We start from the raw sequence: 21,555 nt of genomic DNA, 5'->3' as shown, positions 1-21,555 counted from the left end.
TATATTTAATCTATAAAGAAAAACGTTAGCATGACATGTTGTTCTCTCTGGGAGTGTGAACAGATGACCACATGTACCTTAAGTACTGGTTCACAATAATGCAGCACAATAACTGAACATTCATTGAGCATCTACTGTGTATTTGGTACTATACGATTACAGAGAGGAATTAGTCTCTGCCTTCAAGCAGGCTTATGGTCTTCTGTGGAGAAGAAAGACAGAAAAAGATAAGGAAGGGAAACAAGGTGGGGAGAGACAGCAAGGATGGTTCAGGCTAAGGAAACAGAACAAATATGAGCAAGGAGGTATTAAATAGTTTGGTATTGGTAAAAGGTAATACTTTATTGTATTTCACAGCTTTATTAGTGTAGCATGATTAGGGAATCAGATATACCAAATAAGTGAATTTCTAAATAAGCAATACTTGACAGTTTAAGTGCCAAACATTAAAATACATGCACAAACTTACATTAGAAATCTTCATATAGTTTATACTCCTTATATTCTTAAAAGGATATACTATAAATATTTCTTGATTATTCAATATTCATTATAAATACTAAATATTGTACAGTCCCTAGGGTTAAGAGATATATTTGATTACCTATGCTAAATAGCTCTATACTAGTATGCTTTTTACCGTTATTTTTCTTTGCTTATAAAATGCTTCTTTCCCTAAATTTAAGTATTTGTTAAGACATTTTCCTGATTATAGTTATGCTACTTTCTCATTTGTTCCAATCTAAGAATCTAGATAACCTATTTTTGATAGAATTATGAGTAAGTTAAGAATAAAAAGAATCTGAGGAAAAAAAAGATTTAAGTGATGGCTGCAGAGTTGTTCAATGCATAGAACAAACACGTTAGTATATTGCTTTTGTAATAACTATTTGGATAGCTTTGAGGCCTTTCAAAGTTTCCTTTTCTGAAAGTATGCTGGGCTGTTGAGTGGCCTGCAGATAAATGTTAGCTAGGTCATACCCACCACATTGTTTATACATTTGGCACACAGTATAGGCAAATTATTCAATCACCAAATTTTATACTTAGCACATGCATAATACTGTGCTAGGTCCTGTGGGAAATATATAATTTTACAATACATAACCTCTGTTTTTAAGAATTTTAGTTTAAGTGAAATATAAGACAAACACTTAAGATGCAATTAAAAATGTAATTTATAATAAATGATATACAGAAGGAATGGATATAAGTACCAAATGAGTGTGGAGGCAGTAAAAGCTATAGAGGGGTCAGAAAATTCTACTTGGGAGGGGAGGAGGCAGAAGTGTAACAGATTTGAGTCTGGAAAGGCAGGTAAGAGTTAAATGATGAAATCTGTTTAGGAGTAAGGGTCTTAAAAATTGAGTGAATGGTAAAACTAAGTAATAGAGTTGGCAAACGAATTAAGTGGGGTAATTTGTATTTCCATAAGACTCCCATACTACTCATTTGATATATATATCCATTTGTTATACATCGTATATTAATGACATATTATTTGTCAAATTGTTAATGGATGCCTTTGGTATTTGTCCTATTACTTTACTAACTTTAAAATATGAGATTGCTTGAGCTTCTACTGAAAGTGTCAGTAATATTTAATCCAGTTTTTATGTGCACTAGAAGTTAAAGTTTCTATAAATCAAAAAGACCAGCTAAACACTGAAAAGTCATAAAAAAATGAAATCATGGAAAATGACAAGACACCACAGATTGACAGTAAAGCAACGTAAAAAAAAAATCAATTTTATATGGATTCTCGCCATACAAAAATTTGTGATTCTATATGGTAAACTTTTTAAAAATGTCTAGGACTTTGTGAAAGTGCCTAAAACTAACAAGGTTAAGAACACAAAAATCAACAAGTTCCTCTGTTAAATTAAAACCAAAGAATTGAGAATCAGAGTTTAAGAAACCTGCCAATTTTAGAGGAACAAAGCTAAGTAAAATGCCAAAATAAATTATATGCCACACGTGGAAAATACACACAGAGATATTTGGCATGCTAATTAAAATAAAATAATTTAACACCAAGAAATATTTCAGATACAAATAAAGACAAATGAAAAGATACATGAATTATGTAAAAAGCTATATACTTATAAAGTATGACATAGTGAAGTGATCCAGGTTAGGCAGAAATTAAGTAAAAATCTGACCAAATTCTCAACATCTAATTTTTGATTCAGAATGCCTATTGTCTTCAAAGGGAACAATGAGTAGCAAAAGGATAAACAGAATACAGGGCACTAGAAAATGGGCAATCATCAAATAGAGATCAAATTAAAAATTTTGTACTTTAAAGATTCAGCCAGAAATTTTATAAACCCAGAATACAACTAGTCCAATAATATAATAAGTCTACTCTTATGTGAATAAAAAGAGTAAATTTATACTTCTGAAGTTTTTTTTTTTTTTTTTTTTGACACAGACAGGGTCTTGCTCTGTTGCACAGGTTGGAGTGCAGTGGTACAATCATAGCTCACTGCAGCCTCAAACATCCGGCTAATTTTTAAAATTTGTTTTAGAGACCGGGTATTGCCCAGGCTGGTCTTGAACTTCTGGCCTCAAGAGATCCCTTTTGCCTCAGCCTCCCAAAGTGCTGGGAGTACAGGTGTGAGCTACAGTGCCCAACTTCATTTTTAATTTTCCTAGGACACTGTGGTTGATTCAGAAAGCTGCAGCTTCTACAGTGCCCTTTAAGGCTTGACAAAAGTTAGGCAGCTCTGACATGTGAGTAATCTTTCTTTACTAGAATGAGGTATAAAGATTCCATTAAAGCCTCTCATCTCAAGCATCTCAACTTCTTTGAAAATATCTATGTTTTCTTAACATTGTTCCACCAAAATTAATTCCTTTAGGGAAATATTAAAAAAGAATCTCAGCTTCTTATTTATTCTCCAAATAAATCTAGGAGTGTCTTAAATTCCTACTCTAAACTTGTTGTTTCAAAGATACTAATAAGGAACTAAAGTATTTCATGTAACATTTAAATGACCAGAGAACAAACAGGAAACACAGATGATATACACCATAACCCTCTAAGCTATAGAGTATTATACACATTTACATTACTCAATTATATAAAACCTTTTAGACCACAGTTATAAAGTACACCTTTCTGAGATGCCCCAAGTAAGATGATAAAGACAGTTATGAACAAAACAGAGCATATATTAGAACAGTGATGAAACCAAAGCAAATTTGTTGTCAACACAGGTAATTTATCAACCTTCTGATTTCTGAAAGCCAGTTTTAAAAAACTGGCTTATAAACATTGTGAATTAAAAAAAATACAAAAACTCAATATCTTCTTATGTATTATCTTGTATATCATATATTCTTACTGAAATACAGTTCTTTTTTTTTTTTTTTTTTTTTTTTTTTAACTCTTTTTCTTTTTCTTTTGGAGATGGAGTCTCGCTTTGTTTCCAGGCTGGTAGGTAGTGGCATGATCTTGCCGCACTGCAACCTCTGCCTCCTGGGTTTAAGCGATTCTCCTGTCTCAGCCTCCCGAGTAGCTGGGATTACAGGCGTGTGCTACTACATCTGGCTAATTTTTGTATTTTCAGTAGAGCCGGGGTTTCACCATGTTGGCTAGGCTGGTCTTGAACTCCTGACCTCAAGTGATCCACTTGCCTTGGCCACCCAAAGTGCTGGGTTTACAAGCATGAGCCACCATGCCTGGCCAACTTTTTTGTTAAAGAGACAGGGTCTTGCTATTAATAATTGGCCCAGGTTGGAGTGCAGTGGCTGTTCACAGGCATGATCTCACTACTGGTCAGCCTGGGAGTTTTGACTTAATCCTTGTTGGATCTGGGCCAGATCACCCTTCCTTAGGCAATCTGGTAGTCTCCAACTCCCAGGAGGTCACCATAATGATGCTGAACTTAGTGGGGACACATGATTGGCATAGCTCATTACAATCCAGAGTTCTTAAGACTCAAGTAATCCCCTCACCTCAGCCTTCTGAGTAGGTGGGACTATAGGCACATGCCACTATGCCTGGGTAATTTCTTTTTCTTTTCCTTTTTTTGGTAGAGATGAAGTCTCGTTACATTGACCAGGCTAGTCTTGAACTCCTGGCCTCAAGCAACCCTCCTGCCTTGGCCTCCCAAAGTGCTGGCATTAGAGCTGTGAGCCACCATGCCTGACCTCTTTTTATTTCTTAAAGTCAAATGAAAATATAATATTGGGCACAGTAATATATATAATATTGGACATATAATAATATATAATATCAAAATTATATTTTCATTATATAAAATATAATACATGATATTGGGCACAATAATATAAAATTCATATCATATGAACTAAAGGTGAAATTGTGACTGTATGGGAGAAAATAGATGTCAATAGTATAGAATATGAGAAAAAGAAGTAAAATGATACATCTTATTAATAATTTATTTGACTATACTTTACAAGACACATCACAGAAATACACAGGTAAATGAAAACTATGGTTTTTACAATATTCCTGAGATAGAACAAACCATTTTCAGCTTCATATTCCAGTAATATATTCACATACTAAGAGTAAGATTCACTACAATTAATGAAGAACAATTAAAAAATAAAAAGTCATTTAGACATATGTCGTAGCAATACGGCTTTATAAATGACAAAATATTTCCTCTATGGGTAAAAGTACTAAAGCAAACAGCTTCATTTTCATGATAGCAAAGGACATTAATTAGTGACTACAATCACAATAATTTTAGACTAAGGAAAAAGTACTGTAAAGGAGATGCTAGTTTTGTATTTCACATGATAATACTAAGATCTTTTTTTTAAACATGGGAGAATCATTCACATTTGACTATTAAATAGTCTAAAAATACAGAGTGATGCTAATGACTAGAAAATAGCAGATGCCATTTCATTTTAAAGTAAAAGATGAGACCCAGGGAATTACGAGCCACTCAGTTTAACCTCTGTGACTGAAAAGCCGCTAAAGCTGTTCTTATCAGAAACAGCCTAAATTTTCAGGGAGACCCAGAGGCTTAGAAACATGGCTCAAGCATTCAAACAAATCTGCAGTAGTACACATTTATCTGATGTTTTTTGATGATACAATCATACACAATAAAGGAAAGGAGGCTGATACTATCTAGATTTCCATGAGACACATCAAGAAATGCTACAGAGATTCATTTAGCCCATGGACTATCCATGGAAAATGATGTATGTAAAATAATTACTAAACTAAAAAAAATTGCTTGCTATAAGAAATTTAGTTGTTAAATGTCTATCATATCAGGCTACAGATTAAAAAAAAACTAAATGTTTCTAAGTTTTGGTATATGAAAATATACATAACTGTTTTCTCACAAAAGCATAACTTATACATTTTAAAGTATCAGAAAAATATTTAGGATTTTCACTTTAAGAGGTTAATTTAATTTTGGAAATGTGGTATAACTTTTCAGAAATCTGTTCTGAAATTTTAATTGTATTAAAACAACAATGATGAATACTGAGGTGGTTAATAGCTTTATCTGGTTTTGGAAACTGGTAATTGATTCATTATGAAAGGTAGCTATCAACCTTCAAAGCAAGAAACTTGATTCCAAGAATATTCTGATTTCTATTAACAAAAAAGTTCGTATCATATATATTTTACATCATCTTACTTCATGAATACTGAATATGTAAGTAACAGCTGTTTGCCATTACTGAACTAAGAAATTCTGTTTGGTTGAAATTAATGATCTACTCCATCTGGTTTGAAACACAAAGCAACATTTCATAACTACTGTAAAGTTCAGTTAGGAAGAAATCTATTTGATTTTCAGAGTAAAGCATAAGTTTTCCATGATTTAAATATCTATACCAAATACAAAAATAATACACAATATCTATGGAAAATTTGCACAATACACAATTAAGAAAACACATGAATGAAAATGTGAGTGATATTATTAATGTGAGTACAGTGATCAGATGTAATAGTAATTTACATAATCATCCAATCATTGATCAAATTGTTCAGATAAAATGAGATAATACACAAAATATTTAGACAACATATATTGAGAACACTAAATGCATGGTAGAAATACATGGTAAAAAAAAGTGAGTCACTAATTCAGATATAATCACTTTAATGATTTTTATCTTGAACTTGCTAGAGATCTTAATTATTATAGAAATCCTTTCCTTCTTCTCAATTAAATGACTTCAATGAAGTAATATTAATGTTGGCAACAGTACAAAATAGTGAAAGCTAGAATATGCAAAAACTTACCAATCTTTGTGTCAAACTCATCTTTGGAAAAAGGTAGTAATGCAGAATCAAAAAGGTTATAATACATGTAAGATTTACATAAATATTAAATTTTACCTTGAAAACATTAGCATAGTTTAGAAAGAATAAACAATTGCTCTAAAGTGTCTAAATCTTCCCCAAGTTACCATATAGAGCTTGGTAGTTTGAAACTAAAGCAAAACCATGGCAAAATTAAACTGTTAAGATTAAATACCTTGGAAAACAAAAGATGAATTAATAAATTATGCATTTAATAAATGCAGAAGAAAAATGAATATTACATTTTTGAACAGAAGTCAGAAATCTTGAAGTTGTCCATTTAAGTTACACATTCTAGCAAGTAATAAACTTCTAAGAACAATTAATTTTCCTGGCTACAGCCTTTTATGGAGATTCCATTAAAGACTAACTTGGAAAAAAATGGTAAGTTAATAGGTTTGCTTTTTATATATAGATGTTACATCTAAAATCATTAGCAGAAGACCATTCATAAAGTAAAAGAAGTGCTAATTAAACTTGGGAATGTGCAAGGCTGGCAGACTAAAATCTCTATTCACAGCATATAAACTGTTTATTTTCGCTTTGGTTATCACCTGAGTTGTAGAAAAGGTCAGGTCTTTCGAGAATATCTCCTTCATGAATGTATGGCTCAATTCGATCATCACCATACAAGTACTGCTCACTCTCGTCCATCTGACGACTCTCTACCATCTCCAGCCACTGGGAGTTATGCCAGCGAAACTTTTCACTCTGAATTTTCTTAGCCCATTCTTCATCATATTCCTGTTGAAAACAAACAGTTAACGGTTATTATATAAGCTAACTCACTTGGCACTCAGACAGCAATATTTTTATCTCTTGAGAATTTTGGGGGGCCTTCATTGGGTCAGAGGAAGCATTAAAAATACCTGTTCAGAATTATTTTATATAATAGCCAACGAAAAGCAATTACATACATAAAGAAGTCTGTGTTTGTATTATTGATTACTAATGGCAATGGCAAACACGAGAAAAGTTCAAATTTCATAAGTTCTTATTACATAAATATTGCCAGAATTTAAGCAAGCAGTAAGACTTCAGTTTCCAAAGAGTTCTTGTGACTGTAATTACATTTGCCCTTAGAACAAAATGGATTTGAATTGCACAGGTCCACTTATACATGGATTTTTGTTCCACCTCTGCCATCCTTGAGACAGCAAAACCAAGCTCTCTTCTTTCTCCTCCTCAGCCTACTCAATGTGAAGACAACAAGGATGAAGATCTTTATGATGATTCACTTCCACTTGGTGAATAGTAAATATATTTTCTCTTCCTTATGATTTTCTTTAAAACATTCCTTTCTCTAGCTTACTTTGAGAATACAGTATATAATACATATATAAAATATGTTTTAATCAACTGTTTACGCTATTAGTAAGGCTTCCAGTTAACAGTAGGCTATTAGTTTATGTTTTAGGGGAGTTAAAAGTTATACATGGATTTTCAACTGTGTAGGGGTATTGGTCCCCTAACATCTGGGTTGTTCAAGAGTCAACTGCATTTGTGGCACTAATGACAGGTAGTTACCATAAAATGACATATTTTGCTGTATCTTTTAGTCTGGATAACACTAGGGGGAAAGCACTATTAAGTATTATTTTAGCTGCTAAAATGGTTTACTACAGAAAACAAATATCAGAATTGAATTTAATTTTTGTTCCAACCACAAACTAATGATCTTATTTAGTTGTAATTAGTTCTTTAAATGCTTCTTGTTTTGATCATAAACTCCTATGGAGCAAGATTAGGTTATTCACTGACAGGTGTATCTGTAACACTTGTCAGAGAGAAAGTTCTTGGTGAATGATTTTGAAGGACAAATAGGCAAATTACTGTAAGCTACAGCAGAACTTCTCCATCTTCTACTTGTCCCATAGGGTGCAGCTACTACTGATTAGTGTATTGCTTTATGGACAGCAGAAATGATAGCATGGATAGAAAATAAAGGGCTTCAGATATTTCATGTCATTGTTAGAGTTCTTGGTTTTAAATTCCTCTGTCATATCTTTAAACACATTTGGTTACAGCGGTCAAAAAGGAGTTAGAGGGATGTAGGGTAATAGCACTATTAAGGTGATCACAAAAACTAAGAGGTAGACCAAATATATATTTTAGTCAAATGCTAAGCAATTTCAACTCAAGCTGAGACTCAAATCAAAATCACTATCACAGAATACATTTCTGGGATAAAAATAAAATCTGTAATTTTATAATAAATGTAATTATTATTGTAATTTTCTTGTTAAAATTATAACTTGTTCAAGTTTCACATTATCAGCAAATCCCAGCAGTGTCAGTTGTCAGATTGTATATTCTATACTGTACATTTAAAAAATACAGACGCTCCCTTCAACTGAAGTTGGGGAAGTTAGAGGATATTTTTTGACTATAGTACTGCTAGTGACAATTTTGCTACCAAATTATTAAACTTTATTTTCTTTTTAATTTTTATTTTAGGTTCAGGGATACATGTGCGGATTTGTTATACAGGTAAACTGTGTATCATGGGGGTTTGGTGTACAGATTGTCACCCAGGTAATGAGCATAGTACCCAAATAGGTAGTTTTTCAGTCCTCGCTGTCCTCCCACCCTCTACCCTTAAGTAGGTCCTGATGTCTGTTGTTCCCTTCTTTGTGTTCAAGTGTACTCAGTGTTTAGCACGCATTTATGAGTGAGAACATGTGGTATTTGGTTTTCTGTTCCTGTGTTAGTTTACTTAGGATAATGGCCTCCAGTTCCATCCATGTTGCTGCAAAGGACAAGATCTCGTTCTTTTTTATGGCTGAGTCCATGGTATATATGTACAACATTTTCTTTAGCCAGTCTACTGTTGACGGGCATTTAGGTTGATTACAAGTCTTTGTTATTGTAAACAGTGCTGCAATGAACATGCACGTGCATGTCTCTTTATGGTAGAACAATGTATATTCCTTTGGGTATATACACATAATGGGACTTCTTTTCTTTTTCCTTTTTTTTTTTTTGTTGAGATGGAGTCTTGCTGTTACCCATGCTGGAGTGCAGTGACACGATCTCAGCTCACTGAAACCTCTGCCTCCTGGGTTAAAGTGATTCTTGTGCCTCAGCCTCCAGAATAGCTGGGATTACAGGTGCCTGCCACCACCACCCAGCTAATTTTTGTATTTTTGGTAGAGATGGGGTTTCACCATGTTGGCCAGGCTGGTCTTGAACTCCTGACCTCAGGTAATCTGCCTGCCTCGGCCTCCCAAAGTGCTGGGATTACAGGCGTGAGCCACCGGGACTTCTTTTCTAATAGTTATCTATTAACATTTCTATTAGCCGTCAATCTGTTTCCTAATGTTATTATTTAAAATTAAGTTGCATAAAATTAAGAGCTATCATAAACATTACGTAAAAAATAGACATTTTTTATTCAACTGATAGTTTTCATAATTAAACAACTGAAGATCTTTACCTCAGTTACATCTGTTACACTAAACTATACTTGAAATTGACTATTCAGATATAAATAATAAATCCAAATGCCATACCTCCTTAGTATTATCGATGTGGTCACAGTGACTGAATGTGATGGTAATTTATACAACCACTCAATCACTGATCACACACAAATTATTCTGCCAAAAGGAGATAATACATATAAAGTATTTAGATAACTTATATTGAGAACACTTAATAAATGTTAGCCATTACCTTAATTAATTCAGGTAACGGCTCTCTGAAATAAGTACTATAATTATCAACATCTTACAAATGAGAAAATGAGGCCCAGAACACTGAAGTAACTTGATCCAGGGAACACAGCTGGCTGTGGCTACTACAGCACTGTAAGCCTCAGGCTAGCAACGTGGAAGAGGCAGTTAAACAGAGGATAAATGAGTATTTTCAGGGTTCCTGCAAAACGGCTTCTTCATTGAATGAGAATATAACAAATAACCCCCAGGGACAACTTTCAGCTCTAAGATTTTGTAAGTAAACAGTGATATGGGAGGAAGTCGTTGACCAAGCAGTGATATGGGAAGAAGTAGCTTCTGGTCTGGTAAGTATATCATCCCATCGTATTCTCAGTCATGCTCTTACTGAGCTGGCTATACTTGGGAGGGTATTGGGGAAGAGGGAATTGAAAAATAATATGCACAGAGATGTTGTTACAAGCAGTTTTGTGGTTCGCTTTGGGCTTCCAAACTTAAATAAAATACCAAGCGATGCCTCATTGTGTAATATAGGCATATGATCAGCTTCAAAGTTATTTAGCCTAAATGCTAAATATAACTGTGAACCTCTTTAAGATTCATATAACTTCACAAGAGTACACTTTTTGTTGCCTTGTGTGTCTGTGTATGTGCTCAATTAAAGTTAGCTGCAGAAAGATAATGTCGTATTAGAAATGGCCAGATAATTACAAAGAGAGATCACATAACCACACAGTAGAAAGAAAGGATAAATTTATTATATCCATTGGGGTAAGACATTTAATATATTAAAAAGCAAAATGCTAATGTGGACAAGAAATTAGTATGTGTCCATACTAATTGGCTTTTTTAAAAAAAAATAAGTTAGTTACAGGTTACCAAAACTCTCAGAATATGCTTTATAAAATATTAGAAATCCTAGTAAGTCCACATTAAATACAGAACTAATTTGAATGTTATTTTTTTAAAGAATAGTAGCTTGTTTCACTTGGGAAGAGGCATAAAACTAATTTTTCATTTTGGTAGAAAAATTTAAATCTGATTGAATTATCTGAATGAAGAGGTATTCATTCAAGGAAAAAGACAGAAAAATCATATGATCTGATGATTTCATTGCAATTTAAATTTCAAGCATACTCATTTCTGGTGTAAGAATAGGAGTTAAAATTCAGTCAAGTGCCCAAAGCATATAAAATATGGGGTCTGCTATTCCACTAAGAGTAAAACTTGACTCCTACTAATACCTGTGAAATGTTACAGAGGTAGGTAATATTTAAAATAACAATATCCTTAAACTACATTTCCACAAAATGTATTTAGCCTAGGAAGTAATGCTTTGCAAAACCAAAAATCCTGCTTACTCTGAGTTATCATTTCACATCCTCTTTTAAGATTATCCTAACAATAACAAAAATATATCTAATAAATGTAAAAATGTATAACAAAGAAGTTTCGTCATAAACAATTGCCCTTCTAACTTTAGCCTTCTGATCACCCTACGAGCTCACATCATTATTCTTATTAAAAAACTTATACATACAAGGCTCAGTTTAAAAAGAGATTACCAAATCTATCTGACAAAAGTCCAAACACACAAACCAAAAATATCCATAAGCATCCATGGCTAACTTTTGATACTTTCTTGGTAAAACTGATCTTCTAAGACAGTGAGTTAGTACAGAACCTAGCACCAAATGTAATGACTGCCCTTACACATTCCTTTAAAATTTTCACCTCTCTTTTATCAGTTTTTGATTGAATTTACTGTATACAACCAGTGCATCTCTTGACATTATAAGCCTAAAAAGTATGGTAGCAATGATATAGATTGTATTATCATTTTCTTACTTAAAATAATTGTATTCTAACTTTTAAGCATTTTGTACTATAAAATAATAGGTTTAATTTCTATGACTAACATACTAATTAACATGCATTATTGTTTACAGGATCACAGTAAAAATACCATGGTTATTTTCTCAGCTCTAGAAAAGAAGCAAAACAACTCTTCTCTCAGGAAATACGACACAGCACACTACTCTGTACCAAACTGTGTATTTAGGATATTGAAAATTGTATCCTGCAAAAGATCCAACAATGATTCCAGAATCCTACTATGATGAATCTACTACATTGGCAAGCAGAGTTTTCATAAGAGGTGGCCTTGAAATTAAACATGTATGTATGGTTCTTTGTTATAGATTATAGATGGAAAATGGCAAAAAAAACCAAAAAAAAAAAACCCAAAAACCTCGGCTTAACAGTATGAAAGCCTTAAAAGTTTCTCCATTTAAAGTCTTAAAGAGTCATAACATAACTCTGAAATAATATTTGGAGTTTCGTGATTATAAAAGTATATTTTCATTGTTGAAAATGGAAAATTACAGGAAAAATACCTATAAAAACTTCAGCAAGATAGAACCACAATAACTACTATATCCCACCAGTTTTCAATGACTTTCTCAACTCCAATATTAATGGATAACTTTGGAAAATATTTTAAAATATGTGTTTAAAACATTTTACAGGCTAAGTATGAAACATTATTAAGATATTGGACTTGTGCCATAAAAGTTTGCTCTACTTTGTGATAATGTTGCCTCAGGTTTTCAACTGTTTACCAAATAAAGCATCTTAGAATGAAATATGCCATAAGGAACACAATATTCATTAAAACTTTTTACTTCTCTTTTTCCTTAGTAGTAAACGTTACTTAGAATCAAATGAAATAGCATTGTTTTGCTGTATAATGCTGACCATTTATGTTTATGTTTCTGGTAAGGTTTACCAGATTTCTTGAAAATGAAATACTTTAGCTTATGGCTGTTGAGATTCTATTTACCAAGTACAGTGAATTAATAGGCTAAGACAATGGTTTTGGACTTCAGGAAAGGTTCAAAAGCACATTTTGGGGACAAATATTAAAAGTAAATCAACTGCCACCTACTATTCCTGTTTTATTAAAGAAGGGTCATTTGCAGACTAAAAAATGTGAGAAAGAATCTCAAAGTAAAGACATACAGTACTTTCCCAAAATAAAACATGTTGGCAACATTATATCCCCCTCGTGGACTAACCTTTCCTTTTCAATATTTTTCCCTTTTCCATTTCAGTGACAATTTGCTGTATCATATTCCTATGGACCATCATTTGGGAATCTCTATCTTCTGTATGTGCTCTGGGAATCCTCAATGAATATAGTTTAGTAACCATGGCAAAGTGAGTTTCTCTGTGTTTCAGCATCTGCATTTATAGCTATTAATAATATGGTATTGTATAATATAAAGAACACTGGATTAGGAGTCAGGAGACCTGGGCTCTGGTTCTAGCTCTGATATTAACTGAATTATGCAACCTTTTAAAGGTATTCTAATCTCTTTTGGTCTCAGATTCTTCATTTGTAAAATGAAACAAACCTAAGATTTACTTAAGCTCTAACATTCTATAAATAAAAACCGATGATTTATACCATGAATTCATAAAGCTGTTGAAATAACTATCCCAAATAACTAAAAAATACTGGTAGGATAGGAGTTTCTTTTAAAAAGTTAACAAGCAATTCTTAAATGAAAACCCAGTGTCAAAAAATTTTAATCAACATATATCATTGAAATCAATTCTCTCAACCCCATCCACCAATCTCTAGTCCCTTCTTATTATTCACTCCCCTCTACCTCCAGCCCCATATCAGAAAATAATTATGAGAATTCAGGGATGTCACAGCTGAATCACAGTTAAGGTATGTCATCAAAACCTATCCAAAGCCTTTGTGGAAATACTCTAGGATTATAGTTTTTTCTTCATTTTTGAAATACTTCTTTTCACAAGGAGTATACCCTGGTGTCCTGGCTTTGAGACTTGTATTTAAAGAAAAACATGCTTTGTTTTTTATTTCTTTCTCTTCTCAGCTCCTGACATTATGATTTTAAGCACTTAGTATCCATAAATTCTAAAGTGTTGTGAAAGACTGATGGTTTGATTTTACATGGAATGTACCATCCTTTTTGAAGTCCTACATCATTTTGTTTATTAGTTAACCACCGAAACATTATGAAGCCTTAACTAGCCTATTATCAGAGCCTGTTCACTATCATGAAAACTCTGTCACTGGCTTCCGTCACACCTTGTATCTGATTAACACACTATAGGATAACACAGAGCAACATAGATCTGCTTTGTGTTCTAACATAACTGATGGAAAACAGATTTTCCTTTTTCCTTTAATGTGGCAGCCCCCTAATTGAGACTGTAATATGGTTTATTTAATGTAATTTTTCATACAAAATTAAAGCAAGTCTGGAGTAATTTAGTTGCTCATTAAAGTTACGGTGGTAGCTGCTAACAAGACACTTGTTATATCTTAAAAAATATTTATTCCAGTAATATCGATAGACATAGACATAATTTAACATACATAATAAAGTTGTTGATTTTTATGCACATACTATCTATTTCTCAATAAGACTGCCCCAAGTGTTGACCTTTAGTCTTGACCACAAAATAAGAGAAATAACTAAATAAAATGTATTTAAGTAAGAAATCATAATTTTTTTTCATACTATGTGTGGGTTCTTTTAAGTCCAACTGTTGCCAATTAAAAAAAAACAAAGTAACATGCATAACAGGTAGGAAACACACACATTTATGTATAAAATTATGTGTGTATATGCTTAAATTCTAACAGGTTGGAAAAATATCCTAAATGTCTGCCTTTTGGTTTATGCAATATAAAAATGAACTATAAAAGAGGGTTAACTAAATTTATCTCATTAAACCCAATTAGACTAATGGGAAACAAAAATCAAACTCACACTGGGAAATAAAAAAATTTACCAAGACTGCAAAACAAGCAAGAACCAGTTCTGCTTGGTCTGGAAAGAGAAGATTTTAGAAATTTCTGCCAACAATTCACTTGAAAATCACTACTCCCACATCCAACTTGCATGCCAATTAAAAGTGACCAGCATTTACCCATGCCCTGCTCTTGAAAGTTTGAGTTCTAACGCTAACCCTAACCCTATAAAACCTTCTCTGTAACTTCTTTTCAAGATGTTGTAAGATACTTTTTAAAGTGCTCTCCCTTACTGGCAAGATTATTAATAAGTCCACCTTTTCTCTCTGACACAAAGATAACTCTGCCTGTGTTATCTCTGCAGAGATCATAACAACGGGTGATGTAGAAGCTACATTTAAAGCTACATTGGTTTCTTTCATTTTAATAAACCAGCCTTATTAAGTACAATTTTGTCTGTCTGGAATGAAGGTAGCACCTACTTTTCCAAGTTTAGAATATTAGAGTTTGCTATTAATTCCAGATTATTAAAATAAAAACAATCTGCCCATGATCGTAATTAAGAGTTATTAAAAAAGGAAGAGGTACCCTTCAAAATCTCAGTGACACAAACCTATGTCACTACTAAATCATACACTGGCTAGAAAGATGACAGAAATCAGTCTTTCACCAGAGAACCTGGTTATATCCCTTTTCCTGTAAACACCCTGTAGATACAGTGTGCCGTTACTACAAATAATCTAGTGATAGGCCATGTAGTAGTATTGCTTCTGGAACGCCAGTTCACATGTTTACAGAATAGTATCTCAGGAGTTCTCTGGAGTCTAGATGGTATTTTTCATATTCAAGGAACTTTGTACTGTTGAGTTTTGTATTCTCAGGGTCTTTCTTAGTGTTTGGCACATAATAGGTGCTTAATAAACATGTATTAAATGTCTGACAAACCAGACATATCAGGGGAGCATTTTTGAAGTTCTCAAATACTTCATACAAAGCTGAGGATGTACTGATGGATACAAATCTACATGAGTTTTTAGAAGTTCTCTAGATTGGAGGGGTAGGTGATGTTCTTCCCTTCATGATTCCCATGATTGCCTTCATGCAAGAGAAAGAGGCCATAGTCAACTGACTTATAATTCCCTTGGGAGACCAACTAGCTATAGGCTTCTCTCTTCTTGCCTCCCTGCTCCTCTTTGCACCTACACCATTCCCTGCCTCCCCAAACTACAAGTAACATAGTCACACAGGTGACAATGTGCTGATGAGGCCACAGAGACTGTATCATGTAAACAAGTGATGTAATCCTCCTTGGTACCCAGGGTACTGCCACCGCACATGTTTCAATTAATCAGTTGAGGGCTTGGGCCCAACTAAATTAAACAAATCTTCACTAGTATAATATTTGCATAATTTGGGGGACAAGTACTTTACTCCAGAAAGTATATTTCCCCAAGGCTTGCAAGGCATCTAATTTTTCTTAGTATTATTCTGCACTGTCTGTCTTCAGTGGCAAATAAGTTTGTTTTTTTTAAAGGTAAATTGTTTTAAGCTAAGAATATTCCCATTCTGTCTATATATTTTTTGGATTTTTTATTATTATAGAACACAGTCAGTCTGAGAATACTAGGACATCATTATCTAGAGGTAAAAAGAATTTCAAGGGATCATCCACTCCTCTCCTAAGCAGGTTTCTAATAATTTAAAAAGTTTGTTATTTAGCCATTACTAATGCTAACTGAACAAAAACTTCACATTCTCCCTTGATGGTCTTTTTAGTGAGCACCATTTCAATGCAGCGATGGAGGCAGAAGCCAGAATTTTCATAAGTTCAAAGTGCAGAAATGAAGGAAGTAAAATATAGACAACTGTTTGGAAACTTTGGTACTAGAAAGAAGGAGAGCTAAGACAGTATCTAGAAGAGAAAAGATACACAGGGGCGGGGGTGACTCCAGTTTAAGATGAGAGACTTAAGCCCAGAGTTTAGAAATTATTTGAAATAAAATTATTTTGTAATAAATACATTTGTATTGGAACTATCAACTTACATTCTAAACCACATACACTTAATATGTTAATCTAAACATTGTTATCTTCTAGCTACCTTTCCTAGACAGAAGGTAGATAAAAAGTATGCTAAATATAATGCATAACAGAATGACAACTGTCTTCTTTCTTTGTTGCTTCAAGTAAGATAATCACATATGGAACCATAAGAAGTTTCTTGTTCTTATACTATATACTTTATATACAACAATGGCACTGTGATCTATTAGAAAATAGTACATGAGCCATGAAATTATTCTCTAGGCATATTAAATATTCTATATTCATAAGCCCTGTGATCAGTGACCTATGTGTGAAATATTTTCGTAGAATGAGGATTTAATATGTACAGTTTCTCTATTCTGACTTAGAAATCAAAGCTAAAATGTCAACGTATCCATTTAGTTCTACACCAGTAATGAGATACTTAGTGAAATCCAAAAAACAGATAACAAATTAAGATGAATTTCTGAAATAAAATGTGAGAAAGTGACAATAAAGTTCCAAATGGTGATTGTCTAGTTTCATGATTATATCACTAGCAGAAAACCCAACTTAGTGGATTTCCAACTAAGTTATTAATTGATTTTAAAAAAATGTTATTCTGATCTGTTTAAAAAGCTAAAGTTAAACTTTTAAAACTACTGAGTAGGCTACATTCAATAAGCTTTCTAAAAGTGAGCCAAATCCAGTTTGAAAAAGAAAGCAACCTGGTTGTGCGTAGCAGTATATACCATATATAAAAACATACTTAAAATAATCGAGTATCTTGTACACCCCTGGTACAAGGCCCAAATCCAGGCAGAAGACTGTGGTAGGCAGCAAAATTGCTGCCAATAAGTCTGCGTGGTTCACAAGTTTCTAACTCAACACTTAGATCATCTCTTTGATCATATCCCTCTAGTCATGTATCCTTTAAAAACCTCCAAAACTATGAATAATATTGAGATTTTTGTATTTCCCATCATTTCAAAGCAACTTAAACGGCAACTGTATGTATAAAATAAAACTATCAATTAACTGGAAAAAATAGTTGATACAAGATTTGATTTATTAAAAAAATTTAAGGGCCAAACCACAAAATTGATTATGTTTTGACAGAACTGTCTTCCAACTCCCCACTCCTATACAATAATTTATCTGAAAAACAAGTAACTCTGTGATGATATGTAGATCAGAACTCTGAATACCTATAAAATCTCTTTAAGTAAGGGGCCGATGACTTAAAAGTTGAAAGCTAAAGAACTTACTAATGTTTAAAAAGTAAATTTGTTATCATTGTATATCCTGAATCTTACCAAAATACAAATTTGGGTTTACAATGAATGCATTGTTTAAAATAGGTTTACAATGTCTTTTTCCCCCAAGATGAAGTCAATTATACTTTGTGTAGAAAAAATAATTACTTACCGCTATAATATCTAATGTATTATCACAGACCTTTCGGATTTCATTATTCTTATCATGCATCAGGTCTATGAGATATGCTGGAGCCTCTGAATAAAAATGGTTAAAGATACAAACTACATTTGATATTGTGGCTAGTCAATAATACTAGAAAAATCTCATATTTTTCTAAATCTAAATGATAATGGAAATTTAACTCAAATTTTAAAATAAAACCATTAATACAAGATGACTAGAAACACTTAATATTTCATTTGTTTAAAAAAACAGGGATAGTAGGGACATAAAAAAGAGAAAAATCTAGATAAAAATGGGTAAGGAAAACAGTCAGTAAATCTCAGAAAGTACAAGACCACATTTGTGAATACATGAGGATCATGAACATAAATAAAGAGGAAGCCCTATAGTTGCGTAGCTATAAATGCTTCTTGATCTATCCTGCTCTCCTAAAAATTCAGGAAAACTAATTTCATACAAAACTAACAAGAGAGATTCATGGTCAAAAAGAGAAGGCATGATAAAACATTTTCACATAAAAGCTGCAACCTAATTTTTCAAAAGAGATAAATATATTTTAAAAAACAGTATATATATATACATATATATAATACACATATATCTCTATACACACACACACACACACACACACAAGTGAAATTATTATATTGGATAGCAAATAACATGGAAAATAGAAGTGGAGATAATAGACTGTCAAATAGAAAGATATACTCCTTTAGAACTTGGTGACAATGCATGACGAAATTTACGTTTGCATCCCAAAAGAAAAAAAAATGGAATGTATAATTACAAATAAGTAAGAAAGAAGGGACAGAATGAAGCAAACTCAAATTAATAAAGAAACCTTGATGAATCTAAAAGAGGAAGTGAAGAAAAACATTGTGATCTCGCATCAATACTATCGATTGGTCTTCGTTAAAACAATTTGAAAACAGAGTCCACAAATTTCTACTAAGAAACTCTAGCACACGTACACAAGTACATACCATTCTTTGTATCACTGATTACACCCCCAAAATTTTATCACACAGTATTATGACTAGCTAGTGGCAAAGTGATGACTTAACTCATTAGTGTTACTTACTACTTAAATTGTTGTTTTTTAAAAATAGATTTAGGGGACCCAAGTACAGTTTTGCTACATGGCTATATTGCATAGTGGTTCTTACTATTTTTTTTTTAGGGATACAAAAGGTATATTTAAAAATGTAGAAAAAATATACAGAATAATGTATTTGTGCATTCTGAAACTCATTTTTAAGAAAATATGTAAAAAATATGTATTGACTGCCTCTTTTCTCCACTGGAATATAAGTTCCACTAGGGCAGAGACTTTGCCTATCATATTCACTATAGTACCCCAGGTTTTAGATCATAACAAGTGCTCAATAAATTTTTATTTAATGAATAAATAATCATCTACATACTTCACATGGTTTTGTGAGAATAAAAATTATTAGAAAAATATTAAAAATTCTCAAGGGGAATCTAAAATAATCTAGACAAATGTGGATTATAATCTTCCCTCAGCAGCCATGGGAGACTGGTTCTAGGATCCCCCAATGATGCCAAAATCCACAGATGCTTAAGTCTCTTATATAAACTGGTGTAGTATCTGCATATGGCCTATGCTCATCCTCCCGTATACTTTAAATCCTTCCTAGATTACTTACAATACTTAATAAAATATAAATGCTAAGTAAATAGTTGTTATACCATATTTTCTGTTTTTTATTGTTGCATTTCTATTCTCTATTAGAATGCTTTTTGAATAAATTTAATCTATGGATAGTTAAATCAGCAGATGAGGAACCCCCAAATAAGGAAGGCCAGCTGTATTTTATTTCCCATACTGCAATTGTTGAGATTATATAAAAATATAATCAGCATTAGTTCTCAATTCTTATGTGATTGAGTCATGGTGTGAGTCAGTTTAATATTTTAAACATCTGAATATAAATCATATATTTATCTAAAATAAGTCTACACTAGCTATCTCATATGTCAAGTTTTCTGTTCAAATTATATCAACTAATATTGATCGAAGTTTCTAACAAAAAGAAAAGGAATAAAATCTTGCCTAATAGATTTTTTTTATTTTAAATATTCATATTGGATTCATAGGGAGAATCACAATAAAATGCTAAAGGTTATGGTGAAATAAAATATTTCAATAATTTTTAATATGTAATACATTGTAACATGACAGATTTAAATGCCATTGACATCAACAAAAATTGTGTTTTTTGAACTCCAAAACATTTTTAAAATTTATTATTTTTCAGCTTTTTTTTTTTTTTTTTTAAGAGACAGAGCCTCGTTCTGTCATCAAGGCTGGAGTGCAATGGCGTGATCATAGCTCACTGGAGCCTCAAATTCCTGGGCTCAAGTGATCTTCCTACCTCAGCCTCCCAGGTAGCTGAGACTATAAGCATGCCCCACCATGCCTGGCTTAGAAAACATTTCTGTGTTTTGTATTTTGGAAAAGCACTTCAGTGATCTTTATCCAATTTTAAGACACAAAGTTTTTATAAAAATTTTAACTCAGCAGATCTTTATCTCCCTGTTGCACCATTATCAACATGTTATAATCTTCAGGACAACTATTCAAAAAGTATTGACTCCAGATTCAGTGACATAAAACAGAAATTAAACTTGGGGTAAAATGCAAAGAAAGTTACACTGAAAAGAAAGGTCATATAGGAATTCTCTTAATTCTGTGGGCTCTGATAATAAGGTACTAAGTATACATTTTAAACAGACTTCCCAAAACAGAGGCAGTAACACTTATTCACTGTGTGCAGGTACTTGGTAGGTACTTTAAATACTTCACTTTTTAGTCCTCACAAAAAACCCTATGAGATGACCTGTAAATAGGGTTGTCTCTCAAAGAAGTTACCTAGAAAAACTACATTTTCATTTTACTATTTTCTGTAGTGGCTTCTATAGTTATGTAAATTTTAAGTAATTCTACACATAAAATACACCTTCAGAGACTCTCAACCCAAAAAAGCATATTAAAGGTTCCAAGAAGACCTTGTAGCAAGAAAACTTGTTAACTTTAACTCAGTGTTTCCCAAACTTATTTACTATCAGAGAACCTTTTTTTTTTCACTAAGCAGCTATTAATACTTAAGGATTATGTTCCATGGAATACAGCTGGGGAAAAATGAATTTACTCCAATTATTTTAACACTGTTAAAAAGTGTATTTGGAATTTATCTTTCTGGGAAAGTCAGTTTATAAACCACATTAAAAATATTTATTCATGCCTGTAATCCTAGCACTTTGGGAGGCCAAGGTGG

General features: G+C 32.6%; 1 protein-coding gene across 5 annotated transcripts in view; it reads right to left on the bottom strand.

Annotated features, from left to right (window-relative positions):
• Positions 1 to 21,555, bottom strand: part of KIFAP3 (kinesin associated protein 3) — a 158,730-nt gene that overhangs the window by 33,686 nt on the left and 103,489 nt on the right. For all 5 annotated transcript variants that reach the window (XM_050783882.1, XM_050783907.1, XM_050783900.1 and 2 more), the window contains 2 exons: positions 18,236 to 18,321; positions 6,871 to 7,060 (listed from right to left, as the gene is read on the bottom strand). In XM_050783882.1, coding sequence (XP_050639839.1) covers positions 6,871 to 7,060; positions 18,236 to 18,321 — 276 coding nt within the window. The remainder of the gene's footprint in view (positions 1 to 6,870; positions 7,061 to 18,235; positions 18,322 to 21,555) is intronic.

Source organism: Macaca thibetana, chromosome 1 (assembly GCF_024542745.1).
Source record: "Macaca thibetana thibetana isolate TM-01 chromosome 1, ASM2454274v1, whole genome shotgun sequence".
NCBI lineage: Eukaryota > Metazoa > Chordata > Mammalia > Primates > Cercopithecidae > Macaca > Macaca thibetana.
This window is presented reverse-complemented; position numbering and strand designations above follow the sequence as displayed.